Source organism: Marmota monax, unplaced genomic scaffold, assembly GCF_021218885.2.
Source record: "Marmota monax isolate L192 unplaced genomic scaffold, Marmota_monax_Labrador192_F-V1.1 WCK01_AAM20220418_F8-fsc00299, whole genome shotgun sequence".
In the NCBI taxonomy this organism is placed as follows: Eukaryota; Metazoa; Chordata; class Mammalia; order Rodentia; family Sciuridae; genus Marmota; species Marmota monax.
The window spans coordinates 759,590-775,340 of record NW_026694371.1 but is presented as its reverse complement, the minus strand read 5'-3'; the positions used below and the strand labels follow the sequence as shown (position 1 = coordinate 775,340).

The window sequence follows — 15,751 nt, the reverse complement described above, 5'->3', positions numbered from 1 at the left end:
AGGAACGATTGGGGGAAAGGGGGGAAAGAAGAGGCATCTGCAGCACGGGTGACCTGGCAGGATGAGAGCAGCCACAGAGATTGGGAAATGGGTGGGGGTCCTTTAAGGGATCGGTCCGGGGTGGGAGGGTGGCAACGGTTATTGAAGTGGGCGGAGCATCTGTTGAACCCACCTCCCTGGGGTCCCCAGACCTCAGGGCTCCAGGATGCGGTCCCAGCATTGCAGGGGGCATGACTGGAGGAAAGTGGACGTAGCAAGGGTAAATGGGGGGACGGGTGCACCTCCCAGGGCTCAGGCTCCCCCGGGCAGCGACCAGAGGTGGCGGTGGTGGCGGCGGCAGCGTCTCCCACAGCACAAGCAGATGGATTGGGGCACCGAGCTGAGCTGTGGGTGAGTGCGGTAGACCGGCCGAAGTTCCGCCTTGCTGGAGTGCACACTTTCCCCTTTGTGCCCACTGTACCTTAATGGGGACTCGGCACTTGGCCTTCCACTGACCCCTGGGTCCCCACCCTCTTGCCCTCTGCCCTCTCAGAGTTTCACAGCGAGTCTCAGGGCACCCCGAGGCTAAGGGAGAGCTTGCAGGCTAAGGGAAACTGAGGCACGGGTGGGTTGAGTTCTAGGACCAGGCTGGGGCACCCGCCGAGGTCACCTACTTTGCGTGCCCTGGTCAGGCCAGGAGCTCATCTTATGGCCCCTGGGTCCCTGCCCGCCGTGAGCATGTCCCATCAGGAGAGGGAGGGGACCCTCTAGTCATCCTCCGCCCCACGTGGGACCCTCAAATCCTGAGCGCTTTTCAGTCTGTAATCCACAGGTAGGAGCTAGGGAGGCTTCTGCAACAGGAGAGGGCTGAGAGGCCTGGCCCCAGTCCCCTCCTGGCCCTTCTCCAATACACCACTCCAGGGCGGGCCGCTCCTTGGCGCCTCTTACCCCACCAAGGAAGCCTCAGCTGTACCTTGGAACCCTCCCCTTTCTGGGGGCGGTGGAATTCCTAGGTTCCTGGGTGCAGCAGGGTAGCTAGATCTCCACCTCCTCTCCCACTGTGGGATTTATTTTGGAGGTGTAGTGGGGTTAATGGGGAAGCTAAGTCTCTCTTTGGAGGACTCCGAATCAGGGAACTTGGTGCCTGACCCCCGGCTATGAGGAGGTTTCCCCCTCCAGTAGCTGCTGCAAACCCTGCCCTTCTGGCCTTGACTCTTGCCAGACTGGCCGTACTTTCCAGAAGCTGGAGGATTAGGGGACATTTGTATGAGGGAGGTGCCTTGCTGCATTTAACACCCCTACAGCCTTTCGGGAGACCAAGACCCTGTTTTCCTGCGTCATCAATTCCTAAATGATACAGTGCAATGACTATGCCCAAGACATCAACATTGAATTAGGTAATATAAATCACCTAATGATGCTGTAAGGTCTGTGGGAAGATGGGCATAGGTTCTTTGCAAATATTGCATCATTTTGTTGAATGGACTTGAGCAGCTTTGGAATTTGGGGTCCGTTTATGTGGGGAAGAGGTGTAAGGATCCTATAAATGATAATCCATGGACTGTACTACTGCTTCTCCCTGTAGATATGATTATGATGTTTGATTACAGAATGTGGCCACCAGCCCCACTAGGGGCACATAAAAGTTGTATAAGAATTATACCCCTTTACCAAAGTCCCCAAATCTGAGTTCTAAATCACATCTGAATCAAGGGTTGGAGATAAGGGATATGGATCATAACTTATAACTGTTTGGGGGATAAATGTTTGGAGTGTATCCCTTCTCATCTGTAAACAGGTCCTAGGGCATTCTGCTCCTGGAGAATCTTAATCCCAGCCTCCTGACCCCAGTCCCAGGTTTAGCCAGAAGCAGTCCTTTGTACAGATTCTCCAGGAGGTGAATGACGTTGCAGGCCAGCAAGAACTGGTGGCTGAGAACCTCAGCATGCTTGTGTGTCCTGAGCTGCTCAAGTACTCACAGGAGTTGAAGCAGGAGAGGAAGATGGCGCGGTGCCCATTCCCTGGGACTTGCCGAAGGCACCTGCCAGAACCCTTATGAGCCTTCTCACCCTCCTTTCCATAGCACTTCCAGGAAGGATGGCGGGCTCATCAGCAGCTGGAAAGTGGCTTCAAACAGCTTGAAAATGTGAGTTCCACAGGTTGTGGGTGGCTCTGGCCTATGAGCAGGGTGAGGGTGGCCCATCCATAAAGTTGCCCCCTCTTTCTGGCCAGCACGCCCCTCTCCCAAGTGCTTCCAGCATACCTACGGACCCCTATCTGCTGGATGACTTCCCACCAGTCCCTAAAGTCCTTGGTTTCCCACCTCCCCTAATGGGGAGAGAGGCCCTTTCCCTCTGCTTCTGTCTCTTCCACAGAGTAAACATAAATTTGAGCAAGATTGCCGGGAGGCAGAGAAAGCAGCCCAGACCGCTGAGTGGCTAGACCAGGATATCAATGCCACCAAGGCCGATGTGGAGAAGGTGCATGTGGGATCTGTGACAGGCTTGAGGGGTCAGAGTGGGACATAGCCAGAATCTGGCAGTTACCTCTGCCTTGCATTCCTCAGGCCAAGCAGCAAGCCCACCTTTGGAGTTATGTGGCAGAAGGAAGCAAGAATGAATATGCGGCCCAGCTACAGACCAGGCCCACTTCTGTGTTTCACAGATGCCCAAGATATTTGATGTGAGTGCTCTAAGCTCCCAGGCCCAACTCTCACACATATGTCAAGACGCCAGCTGCCATGTCCCCATTCCTAAATTGGAATAGAATTGGAAACCTGAAGTAACAGTGAGTTGTGCATTGACTCAAGCTTTCTTCCAGGGATGCCTTTCTTTCCCTTTGAAATTTGTACTCATTTTACTAAGGCCCCAGCTCTAACAACATCTAGGTCTCAACTGCCTTCTCTTTCAGCCTCCTTTTCCAGTCTCTATTCCAGTGTGGGTGCTGGGATCATCTGTGCTGCTTCTGTTTTTTGTTTTGTTTTGTTTTTTGTCTTCAAAGCCCTGTTTCATTGTACCCTCTTTTGAGAAGATCTTCCTGAGACCCTAGGCGAGGGTCACCTTTTCAACCCCAGCCCTGTGTTGCAGCTCCACCCACAGGAGTATGGGTACTCCATATTCGACTGTCTTCCCACCACACTGGGCAGCTGACAGTCAGGGCACCAACATATTTGCAGAGTGCTTCATACCTGATCTGCCTCCACCCATGTGTTTCATGCCTTTTCCCTGTCCCCACAGAAACTGCAGGACAAGGATGAGCGTAGAGCCACCTTCAGTGAGATCAGTAAGTCAGGGTACTGGCTGCTGTCAGAGACGGAACTGCAGTTGTTACTCATCATTACCAAGTGCTTTGAGGCCATGAAGGTGGTTGCCAATGCTGTGGATGCCAAGAATGTGGGTGCCTGAGTAGGCCAATGAGTGGGCACTGTGGGGATCTCCCAAACTAGGCACTGGGCCTTGCCCCTGACTGGCCACCCACAGTTCTTTCCCCCAGGACACCCAGGTTCTCATAGAGCTGCACAAGTCAGGTTATGCCCGCCCTGGTGACATGGAATTCGAAGACTTCAGCCAGCCTGTGATCTGTGCACACTCAGAAAATGGCCTGGACACCCTCTCAGATGGAGAGCCTAAGTTCCAGGGCCCTGGCCATAGTCGTGCCAAGCGCTGGCCTTTTGGCAACAAGAGCAAGGTAGGGGCCCTGAATCTTGTGTGGGAAGACAGTAAGTGGGGACAGCTGAGGCCCTAAGGAGTTGAGCCCAGCCACAGGAATGCTGAGTCCTGGGTAAGAATTTTCCTCTTGGCTACATGCCTGGGCTGGACAGAAGGAAGGCAAGTCAGCAGCACATTGGCCTGGGAGTCCCCTGAGGCTGAGGAGGGCAGGGTGTTGTCCTGTGGCATCTGTCTGCTGATGCTTGGGATGCTGGGAGAAGATCTGCTGGTGGAGTTCGTGCTGGACTGACAGCTTGTGTTCCTGTCTTTTAGGAGTGCTCCTAACCCCAGATCTCTATCCAGCTGATGGATCCTTATGCCCTATAGTTTTGGTATTTTTTTTTTGTTTATGTGTTTTCAGCAACAGAAATAAACCCTAACACCACCGGTTTATATCTTGGACAGCCCCTGACTCCCTAGTATGCCTTATATCACCTCCCACTGACCCCAGCAATCCTGGTGTTCAGCCCTCTCCTCCTAAGCTGTAACCCCTGATCTTTCCTGCCTTCCACAGCTCTCTATGAGTGGCATGCCACTTTGGCCTTTGTCTGAAGCCTTTCTTCATGCAAATGCCTCCTGTACCTCCTTCTAAACTGAGTCCAGAAAGCCCAGTGGACTATAGCATCCCTGTTCCAGCCCCTAGACCTAATAGTCAAGGGATGTAGGAGATGGGATAGGGAGAGGTGTGACCTCTTTCTGTGAGTCTAATGACCTCCCTGTTACCTCTCAGGTTTTGTGTTGCCCTTCCATGTATTTTCTGTGTGGTTATGCATCTTGAGTTGGGATTTTCTTACTACTTTTTTATTTCTTTTTTGCTTTTGCTTCTCTGCATCCATACTTATGTTCATCCTTCTGTCCATCTTGATTTTCTGCCCTCACCTCCTCCTTGCCTGCCCCCTCCTGGACCCAGCTGGTAGTCACACCCCCTAATCCTCTTCCCCCTAGAGGGTGTCATGTCCTTGACCTTGCCTCGTGGGTTCCCTTCCCAGCTATGTCTATGGTCTTATTGAGTGAGATCAGTAAGTCAGGCAATCTGTGGCTATCATCCTTCCAGATCCTTCCAGGAGGCCATGGGGTAAGTGAGGACTGTGGGAGGAGGGGGCACTGGCCCTCTCATCAGCAAGGTGGTGGTGGACCCTAGGCTTGCTTCCTGCAGCCAGCTGGGCCCCACTTCTTCTTCACTCTGTCCATGACCTTCTTCCAAGTGATTTGGAAGGGGAGGAAGGTGCACTTGAATCCTCAGGAGTGTGCAGCGCCTGGAAGCTTCAGCTTCAGAATCCCAGACTCAACCCTCTCTTTCCCTTGCAGACTGTGGCTTCAGAGGATTTTAGCCACTTGCCCCTGGAGCAGCAGAGAAAGTGGCTGCAGCGTCAGTTAGAAGAACACAACCAGGAGCTGCACAAGGAGGAGGATCAGAGGTAGGGCCTGGCAGAGGGGCCAGGCAGGGGACTGAGGAGTGCCACTGGGTCATATTTACAATAGCGGTATGCACAGCAGTAGAGTGCTTGCCTAGCACAGGCAAAAAGTAACCATAAAATACTTACACTCAAAGGCACCCAAGAATGTCACAGAGACACCAGCAGGGAGGTTTTATGGGTGATTCTTCATGCGCCTGGAGGAACCTGTTGCCTTCACTGCCCTGCAAGGATTCCTAGCAAACAGAGTGAAAGCTGCCAGCTTATTTAGAAGGCTGGGAAACCTGGGTCCCAAATCAGTGAGCAAGAATTCAAGTCAATGAAGTTACAAGCTCATTTTACCTCACTTCTGGTTTTAGATACAAAATCCTGGCAAGAAAATTTATTGATGTACTACAAAACAATACATGGCATGGTGGTGTTACTTGGGTGCAGGTATCTAATGCCACAGAACTGCATGCTACATAGTAATCACAAGAGGAAATTTTGTGTTATGTCTCCTTCACTAGAATAGGAAAAAGGTTATTTTTTTAAAGAAACAAATACATAATCAATTGGGCATTATCCCAACAATGCAAACATGGTTCAATATCAAGAAGCCTTGGGGCTGGGGATGTGGCTCAAGCGGTAGCGCACTCGCCTGGCATGCATGCGGCCCGGGTTCGATCCTCAGCACCACATACAAACAAAGATGTTGTGTCCGCCAAAAACTAAAAAACAAATATTAAAATTCTCTCTCTCTCTCTCTCTCTCTCTCTCTCTCTCTCTCTCTCTCTCTAAAAAAAAGGAAAAAAAATATCAAGAAGCCTTGCAGTCTAATCCACCACATTAGAGAGATAAAAGGAAACAAAAGCATATGGCTATTTAATAATTCAAACATTTAAATATTAAAAATAAAAATCTGCCAGATTAAAAAGAAAATCTTTACTCACTTTCTCCCAAGTAGCAAATTCCTCTTCCCAGTCCTGCACATAATAGGAATGATGTTCGCCACTTGCCAGGAGGTGGTCAAGTTCTAGTTTGCTGTCTGCGAGTTACCTCTTGGACAGACGGGGGTGAAGTTGCATCCTCCACTGGGTGGTTTCTGGGTTTCTATGGTGGAGCAGCAGGTACAGGGTATGTGCCTAGAGTCAAGGCAGCCTGCTCATGAATTCCAGCTCCTGGAGGTAATGGGCAGCTTGATATAACATTTCATGTCTCAGTTTCTTCATCTGTGACATGGGTCAGGTAATGACTGAAAGGAAGCTGAGCTGAGGTCTGCCATATCCCACTAGTGCTCTACAGCTCCCACTACCCAGATGGATAGAGGAGATGGGAATGGGAGACTAATGACAGGAACCGCAGCTAGAATCACGGACATCCACTGTGCTCCAGGCTCTACTCTACTCACTTCACATGGACTTCCTGGATATCTTAGGTTATTCTAAGAGATGATAAGCACAGATAGGATTCTGACTCTCTTACTATGTTTCCTTTCTTTCCTGTCCATTTCCAGTGCTGGCAATGAAACCTAGTGCCTTGCACTTGCCAGTGGAGTGCTCTGACATTGAGCTACTTCTTAGCCCCCTAGAGCTATATATAATATATATATATATATATATATATATATATATATATATATATATTTGTTAGGACTTGCTGTGTAAAAGTACTGTACCAGTCCTCACAACAGCCCACATGGCAAACACATGCATTTATTCCCATTTTCAAGGTTAAGGTGCAGATAGTGCTCTATAGCCTAAGCTCACACCACCAGGAAATGCCAATCCAAGATGCCAACCCAGGCAGTGAGCCCTACTAGCATTGGAGCTCTTTTTTGTGGGTTTGGCCACATTGCCCAGGCTGGCCTCTAACTCTTGGACTCAAGCAACCCTAATACTTCAGCCTCCCCTGTAGCTGGCACCACCATGTCTGGCCCCCGCATTTGAGTTCTGATCATTGTGTGGCCTTGCTCCTTGCTGTGAGCGCCTTCACCCACTACTCCTTTCTTCACCGTCTTGCCCCAGGGAATCTCTGAAGAAAATGAAGTGTGTTATGAGAAGACACCCCAGATGGGTGACCCTGCCAGCTTGCAGCCCCAGATCACAGAAACACTGAGCCACATCAAATGGCTGAAATTGGAAGTACAGAAGCACAAGGTAAGGGGAAGGCCCTGGGGAGGGGTAGAGTCATCACCAGCCTGGATAAGTTACTTCTGGCTGGGGTACAGGGATCCAGTTGTTTCTCATCAACATCTTGGGTGTGCCTGGGTGATCTCAGGAAGAATCCAGGTGCAGGGTGGGCCACCTCTGAACCCTGGCCTGGAGATGATGTGATCTCATCCTCCAAGGCTTGGCTGGCAGAAGCTGAGAGCCGGGTCCTAAGCAACCTAGGGGACAGCTGGTGCCAGCACACCTGTCCTCACAACCCCCCATCCAGTGTCCCCAGGGACAGTAGCAGAAACGCTTCACAGATCAACAAGGAGAGGTGAGCCAGGAGGCCAGAGCAGGTATGGCCAGAGAGACACAGAGGACCTGCCTCCATCTGCCTTCTTGCCCCACACTGCTCTGAAGAGCACACCTCAGAAGAGGGCCAGGAAACCCCTATCTACACGCCGTGCCACGAGGATTTTGAGGAGCCTGCATCACCCATAGGCCAGTGTGTGTCCATTTACCACTTTGAAGATGAGAACACATGGGGGTGGAGGGGTGGGGGCCCATCAGTTGCTCTGGTGTCTCTGGCTAGTTTGTTCAATTTTTTCTAATGCCGAGACCTGGGCCGACCCCACAACAGGGTCCAGTGAGGGCACCATCTCTATGACCCAGGGTGAGGACCTCAGTCTGATGGAAGAGGACAAAGGCGATGGCTGGACATGGGTCCGGCAGAAACAGGGAGGTGAAGGCTATGTGCCCACCTCCTACCTCCGAGTGTCACTCAACTGAACCTGCCAGAAGCAGGAAGAGGGGGCCTATAAGCTGTTGCTCCTGGGCATCGGGAGCCCAGGACCTATGCACTTCATTTCTGCCCCGTAGCTTTGGCTGTGACCTGTGTAACCTGCTGCCCACCCCCATCCCACCTGTCATCCCAATAGACCCGCTGTGCCTTTCAAAATCAGTGTACATACTCATGTTCAAGTCTTTTCTTCCTGCCACTTGGCTTGGGCCATTTTGTTACATATCATTCTTGTTGATTTGCAATAAAGCAACCGTAGCAAGCTTTCAAATATAAAAATTCAGAATATGAACAAGCCCCTGAGCACTTTGGTGTAACTCATTCAAAATGACCAGTTAAATTCTGCTACACTTGTTTGATATTGTTCTGCTCCTTCTATGGAGGAAAAAGGAACCCATATTGACACCTTTGGTTAGCCCAGTCATAACTACTTCTACATTCATGCACTGTATATGAATAAAATGTATCTAAGTCACAGAATTTATGGTAATTTATTACATCAGCATTAGGAAGCTTTGAATGGGAAAAGGGTCTTGCATTCATGTTTAGGGTGAAATTATGAATTGTTAGTTTAAATCTGAGAATATGGCAAAAACAATAAATTAAATAGTAATGTTTTCTATGAACATGAGTAGAGCTCAGAAATGATTCAGAAATTAAGAATGACTATAGAAAATTTAAATCTATCCTATAGGCTTGGGGTTGTGGCTCAGAGGTAGAGAGCTCACCTAACACATGCAAGGCCCTGAGTTCTGTCCTCAACACCACATAAAAATAAAAACATAAAATAAAGATATAGTGTCCAACTACAACTAAAAAATAAATACTAAAATAAATCTATCTCATATCTCAATATTCAATTTGCAAGCTTATCTCATATCTTTGTGTGTTTCAAATACTGTCTTCTATTAAATGTTACTGAATCTAAACCTTCATTGTCAGGGTAACTATATATGTCTAAATACACTTGTTCTGCTTTCCAGTGAAGCATTAGTCAAAATTACTTCTATCGGGTGAAAACAAGAGTGACCCTACAGAGAGTTGTAGAACAGCAAAGGCAATATGTTATAATGTTTGAATATCAGATTGTAGAGTCTATGAGCAATAAGAAGGCACTTAATCCATACGCATTATCATGTCACGTTATTCAATTTCCCCAACATTGGACAACTTATCAATAACAGGTTCTCCAGTTTAATTTTATATTGAAAATAAAAGAAGGTATTCCTTTAAATATTGCTCATTCTTATTTTAGTTGTAGGAAAAACTTACCTTTTTGACAAGTTTCCATGATAACAAGATGTAAACTGTTTCATTTGCTTTGAAATACAGAAATAAGTAAGCACATCACTGGGATTTCATTGATTTTTTTTTAAATTTATTTATATTGAAGTTAGGAAATATGTAATTACTTTTAGTTTACATGTGATTTTTTGATTTATTATCTCTTCTTGATCCACCATATTTTATTCAACATTGAAATCACAATATCAACATTCATATGAACACTAAATGGAAAATAATCAGAAATATTTTAAGTACTATTAGCTCAGAATGCTATGCAAAGTTTTATGTGAATTTTAGCAAGTGCATAATACATTACTGGGAGTCATTGTAATATACTCTACTAACTTTTTAGAAAAAGGAAATAAAAGAGTCAGATGTTCTCTATTAGTTCATGAGAACAATGACTTTTTTCAGGTTGTTTTTCTTATTGTTTTGTTTTTTTTCACTGCCTTTCCTCTGGTTTGTTTCAAAAGCCTGGAACAGATTTGATATTCTGGAAAGCACTTTTAATAAAAACAGATATTCAGTAATGGGAGCTTTTAGCATAATGTCCAGGCAATCTGCCCCCATGGACTCATGGACCTTTCCATCTTTGCATTTCAGGAGTCTCCTTTATCGACACTCATTGCTGAGTTTGATTTTCACTCCTTAAACTCAAGGAACACTTTAATTAACTGATGAAGAAAAATAACTTTAGTTTCACAAATATGAGTTTCATACAGTAGGCAGTTTTTCACCAAGCAAAGGTCCAATCTTAAGTACAGAGCCATAACTCACAGCAGCTACACACTCCTTAATGGGAGCAGCTCCTAAGTCACCAACAATAACAGCAACAAAAAACGTGTAGCAGCTTGTGTGGGTTTTCCCTCCTCTCCTCATTTACTACCACACTAGGATAGAAAATTATTGTTTAAAATGCAAGCATGAAAATCAAAACACAACTTAGGCTTGATCTGATTGGGAATGGAAAACTGCAAATTTGTGGGATTTGTTCTAAAACTGAAATGGGAGGCTCTTCCAGTCTTGTGGGTCCCCTTAAGCCTGTGTTTTGATTTTCTTCCAAGAATACAGCTGTTGGAAGGAAATGCTTCTTCACTGAAACCTATCAAAGCACAGATATTAAAGGGATAGAACCCTTTCAAACTGCAGGCTTATCACCAAGTTCCCTTCCAGGAGTCTTAGAAGGATAGGTTCCTAGCCCTGAAGGAAACTCATACTTTTTATCCATGTGCAATGTGGAAACAGTGGTTCTCAAGTCCCAAGAAGACCCAGCCTCAGGCTCCAATGACAAGGGCTATTCTAGTATTTGGGTGAAGTTCTGAACTCTCAGAGCTCCAGGTAAAAGCTTGTTGTTGTTGTTTTTTTAACACTTCCCATCCATTTAAGATGCAAATACTCACAAAGAAATAATCTCTGAATCCTACCAGGATGTTTGCATTTATGGAGGGGTCCTAAGTGCTCACCCTCTGCTGGGAGCCATTAGCCAAGTAGGTATGACAATTTCCTTGCCAGTGTACCCCATGTTGCTGACATTTTGCAGTGACATTGAATGTAGGTGACCTTGCTCAAGGACCAAGGTGGATTAGGGTGTTCCCGGTTTAAGATAATTGGGTTTAGGGGGTTCCAGGTTTAAGATTATTCCTCCTGGGAATAGGGCGTATCCTGCTGCCTGAGTTCCCCTTGAGTTCTCACGGTATTCAGACAGTATATTTTGGAGATAGAAGCCCAGTGGAGGTGGATTTGGGCAGAGAACGTGGATTTCCCCAGAACGTGTTTGTGGACGGCTGGTGTGAGTTCGGGAGTAAAGAGTTGCTGTTTGAATCTACAAGCTGTGTGGTGGCTCGTGATTGTGTGCCCAGCCAGACTGCGGCAACCCTCATCTTCGAGAGCACTGGGTTACAAAACACAACTCAGATCTCAAAGTAAGCCTGGTATTATGGCTAGGAGGCAAAACTGGATCTAGTTTTCAAGAAGACCCACTTTTTTTTTGGGGGGGGGGGCGGGGCAGAGAGAAAGAACATCAGTGGCCACCATCTATACAGTTTCCTTCTAACTTCTTGTGCCCTAAGTAGGATCTTGTACAGATATTGTGTCTTTTGGGGGAGTCTTTCACTTCCTATAACCAGGGCCTGAGTCCCTTTCCACTTTGGCACTAACAGGTTTCTGCTCAGGAAAGCATGCAGCAGCCTTTGAACTCCTACACGGGTTGGCCACCAACTTTTCCCTTGAAATGAAGATGCGGGATCAGGGTGAGGATAGACACAGCGCAGATTAAGGTTCCCAAAGAAGGTGGAATCCACTTCAGGGAGGCCTGTCTTTAACCAGGAGGACGCTTGCAGTAATCAGGACCACCAACAGCTCCTGCTCCCCAGAGTCAAAACACCAAAGGTAACAAAGGGACCAGGACCCTCAGCTCCATGGCTCCAGGGAGGCAGACAGACCAGAAAAGGCTTTACCTGAGTCGCTCAAGACATCCTCTCCGGGGGTCCTGTGGTCACCACCTTTGGCAGGGAGGCCGCCCAAGTGCAGAGGGGAGGTCACCTTGGCACCAGCTGGGGCTGCTCCAGCAACCACAGCACCCAAGGCTCGGGCACCAGCCTGGGCGATGGACACAGGAGCGGGATCCCGCTGGTTCACCGGGAAGGGGAAGACCCTGCCGGGTCCATGAGCTCCGCGCCGGGGTTGGCGAGCTCCGCAGGTAAGGCAGCTCAGCACGGCAGGCTCTGGCCGTCCTGCCTCACCCCCGGCTCCCAGGGCGGCCAGCTCCCGGGCCCTAGGCAGCGGGACTCGTTGCCGCGTCTTGTTCAAGGCCTGCACCAGCTTCTCGCCAACGGAGAAGGCTCCACAGGCAGTCCTGCAGGATGAGCCGGCTGGGTGTCAGGCCGCCGAGTGCCCACAGGCACTTGATGTAAATGCTTTTAAGCAAAATTCACAGAAGGAATCTATGGCCTCAAAAAGGTTAAGAAACTTGATGGAGCACAAATACTAAATGGCACAAATACGAAATCTGGCACTGACAAAGATTAAGCCGAGAGATTGAGTTTTATTCTGAGTACTGAAAGGAGAATAGCAATAAGGATGGTCAGAATCGAGAAGGACATAGATAAGTTTATGCAACTTCCCGTTTTACGCTAAAGTGCATACTTCAAGTGAACTTCTCAAGTACATTTAGTTTGAAATGTATGTTAGAACTGCATACATGTCCATTGATAAACGAAATTGATAACTGAATTATAACAGAAGGAAACTTTCAGAAAAATGGAAAAAAAATACCAGAAAAGAAGTATTCAGGCCATTCTTTTAGATATTTTCCTGACATCAAATTTCTTTATATATCATGAAGTTATGATATGATTATGATAAAGTTATGATATGATTCAATCTGTTATACTAACCAAGATATAATTGATGGCATGGATTTTATGACCTATATAAAATGAATTAAATTTTAATCATTTATTTCATCATGACAACAATCTTTATTATAACTTATAAAAATAGAATAAAGATCCTTTTGGTTCATAAGTGTGATGATTATTGGGTGTTCATGGGGCTGGTGTGGGAGATGTGCCTTGCTCTACACCTTGTCACTACATCTGCACATTATTTATCTGTTGTCAAAAACAAGGCTAAGGAAGGTATTTTATTAGGTAAATTTAAACTCCTTCTTTCTCTCTTGAGTTCTTATTTCTTTTTAATAAATGATGTAATTCCACCTTACTGTGATCTCTCCTCCTGGGGCCCATGAGCCACCCTAGAAATTGTCTAAAAAGATCAAAAAGAATTATCTTTCTTATTACCTTCCAATATGCATCACGTACTGTCCTGTTCAATTTTCAATTTCCACACTGTACTGTCTTGTTCAATATTCAATTTTTTGTCTTTTAATTTTTTTAACAATTCTATACCAACTAAAGGATAAAATCTAACTATAAATAATGACAGATCTGAACTTTCTTGATCTCTTTACCCTCTACACATAATTCCAGTATATTGTATTTTCACTTCCCTGAACACAGTTGCTTCAAAATATGTTCAGGCCTCATCTCCTGGGTGAAAATTTACAGACTAGCCCTGACAAACTACCCTAAAATGTTTAATTATTGTATTTTGCATATAAAAGTGAACACAAAATTTTTCATTATATGGATTCATCATTTTCACAATGTTAATAGTATTTGTATGAAAGTCAATGTTAATTTTTTATAAGCATAAATACCCAAAGAAATTGATAAAAAAAATTCTTTAAAATTATTAAGGTACCAACTAATTATACCAAAACTAACATTTCATTTACACTATTTTTATTAAATAGATGAAAGTCTGATGGCTTTGACAAATAGATAACATAGAAATCACGATTCAGTGAGGGAAGGAGAGAAGGAGAGAAGCACACAGTCAACTTCACATAAAAAGTAGCTTTGAGGGCTGGGATTTGCTCACCTAGCACGGGTGGGACCTGGGTTTGATCCTCAGCACCACAGAAAAATAAAGGCATTGTGTTCTGTCAATCTACACCTAAAAAGTAAATATTAAAAAAAGAGTAGCTTTGAGTATTAAAAAGTTAATTTTTTAACCAATAAATCTCTAAAACAACATGGATCTGAAAGTTTTTATAATTTTTACACATTTTTTTTTTAATTCTAAGTCAAGATCTTTCACACAAAGAAAAAAAAGACTTCTGAGCTAGAAAAAAAAAAAAAACACTTAAAAAATTTTTAGGAAAACTGAGAGATACCAAAGGTTTACATTGCACCAGAGCCAGTACAAATGTGCTGAGGACAGCAAATATTTTAGTATATGAGAAGATAAATCTATACACAACTTACAAAATGAACTTCAGTTTCACATAATTCACATATTGTTATTGTTTGTTGTGTAGCTTTTAAGAAATACAAATATCTTAAGAGAAACAACTGAACCTTGCCATTATAGTAAGAATTCTTGCCAAAAATGAATGTATGTAATTCTTACTCTTTATGTATATTCTTTGCCAAAAAGAAAAGATTATAATAAATTAGATTTATTTAAGATTTCTAAAATCAAATAGCAAAAATGCAATTGAATAAGTGATATTCTAAAATTGTTGGCTCTTGAAATACTGCATCTTTTTTAACAAATTGAATTAGGAATGATCATATTTTAGAAAACTCATCATTTTTAAGGAAGCTAGCTACTTTCATTTAAGTACCATTTAACTCAAAAACTTGGCAACTCAGAGATGTCACATGATTCAATTAAATGCATGTTTAAGAACTGTATCAATTCAACACACTCTCATTCAAATGCACATTTTACTGAGCACTATACCAATATCAATGGAGGTCATAAAAGCATTAAAATACTCTCCCTATCATGGAGGATTTTATAGTCTAGTTGGAAATTCAAGACCCTAGAAATAACAGCAAACAAAAGGAAGTGCATAAAAATATAGCTTAAAAGAGAGTCACAATATTGGTGGGTGCTTAAACAACATTTTTTGGCTATGAATTAGCTTTATTATGGCTTCATTATTGCATTAGCATTCTTCAAATATAATACCATGCATAAAAAGAGCATAATTTCATTTAGAAAAACAACAACAATAACAAAATAATAGAAAATAAATTTATTCCCAGAGAGTGTTATTAAGGTCAAAACATTGAATAAATAAACCTATACAAACTATTCTTTCATGTAAATGCTAAAATTAATTAAACCAAAATAGTCATGTTTAGTAAGGGGAAAGATAGCAATAAGTTGTGAAAACATTGAAACTAAGGTGAATAGAGAAAATCATCAAAGAGCAGCATTTGTTTTCATAAAAAAAAAAAAAAAACAGTTTCTCCAATTAATACTTATTTTGAGTTTTGGTGACTGGGAAAAAGTTCCAAATAACAGAGCTAAGGAAGAACTTTTGGAAAGCGTCATCATTAGAGAGAAATGAGGAAATCACAATCTGCTCTTTCGTTAGAAAGGCCTGGGGACTCATCCAACCTGAAGGCAATGGAGGAGTCTCTGCCCTGCCAAACGAAACTCTCACAGCATTCAGATCTCACAGACATTCTCTTTTCATTTCCATCCATCTTGCATCTTCTTTTTCTTTCTAATCTCATTTCTATTAGAATTTTAGCTTTTCCAGTGAATTGTTTTACTCTCTCCATCTTACATATATGGTTTGGTTTCTTCACTGGAATTTTGGTTTTGCTTTTATTCTAAGATGCATATCACTCAAATTTATTTCTTAGCTCTAAATACTACTTTCAGATTTTAAGCCCAGTTGTGCTAATTTTCTTTTTCTTTTTCTTTTGCGTTTGATTTCTATATCTCCGATCAAATATATTTCTTCTGAATTTAAGGTCAGAAAAGTTAGGGGTAGCCTCCATTCTGCTTAGTCTGAAATATTGACATTTCCTCTTGCAAGCTTGTGTTTTGCTGGTGATCAATACAAAA

The 15,751-nt window shown here is 44.3% G+C and overlaps 1 protein-coding gene and 1 pseudogene across 1 annotated transcript; both read left to right on the top strand.

Annotated features, from left to right (window-relative positions):
• Window positions 1–205: 205 nt before the first annotated feature.
• Window positions 206–8,243, top strand: LOC124109254 (cdc42-interacting protein 4-like). The gene is given in 15 exon segments (XM_046467773.2): window positions 206–390; window positions 1,837–1,984; window positions 2,063–2,125; window positions 2,355–2,459; window positions 2,546–2,612; window positions 2,615–2,661; window positions 3,216–3,371; window positions 3,472–3,697; window positions 4,676–4,761; window positions 4,995–5,104; window positions 7,108–7,127; window positions 7,130–7,239; window positions 7,431–7,566; window positions 7,645–7,788; window positions 7,874–8,243. Coding segments are annotated over 15 exon segments (1,752 nt in total). The 3' UTR covers window positions 8,023–8,243.
• Window positions 8,244–12,827: 4,584 nt separating this feature from the next.
• Window positions 12,828–12,936, top strand: LOC124109264 (small nucleolar RNA U13; annotated as a pseudogene).
• Window positions 12,937–15,751: the final 2,815 nt, after the last annotated feature.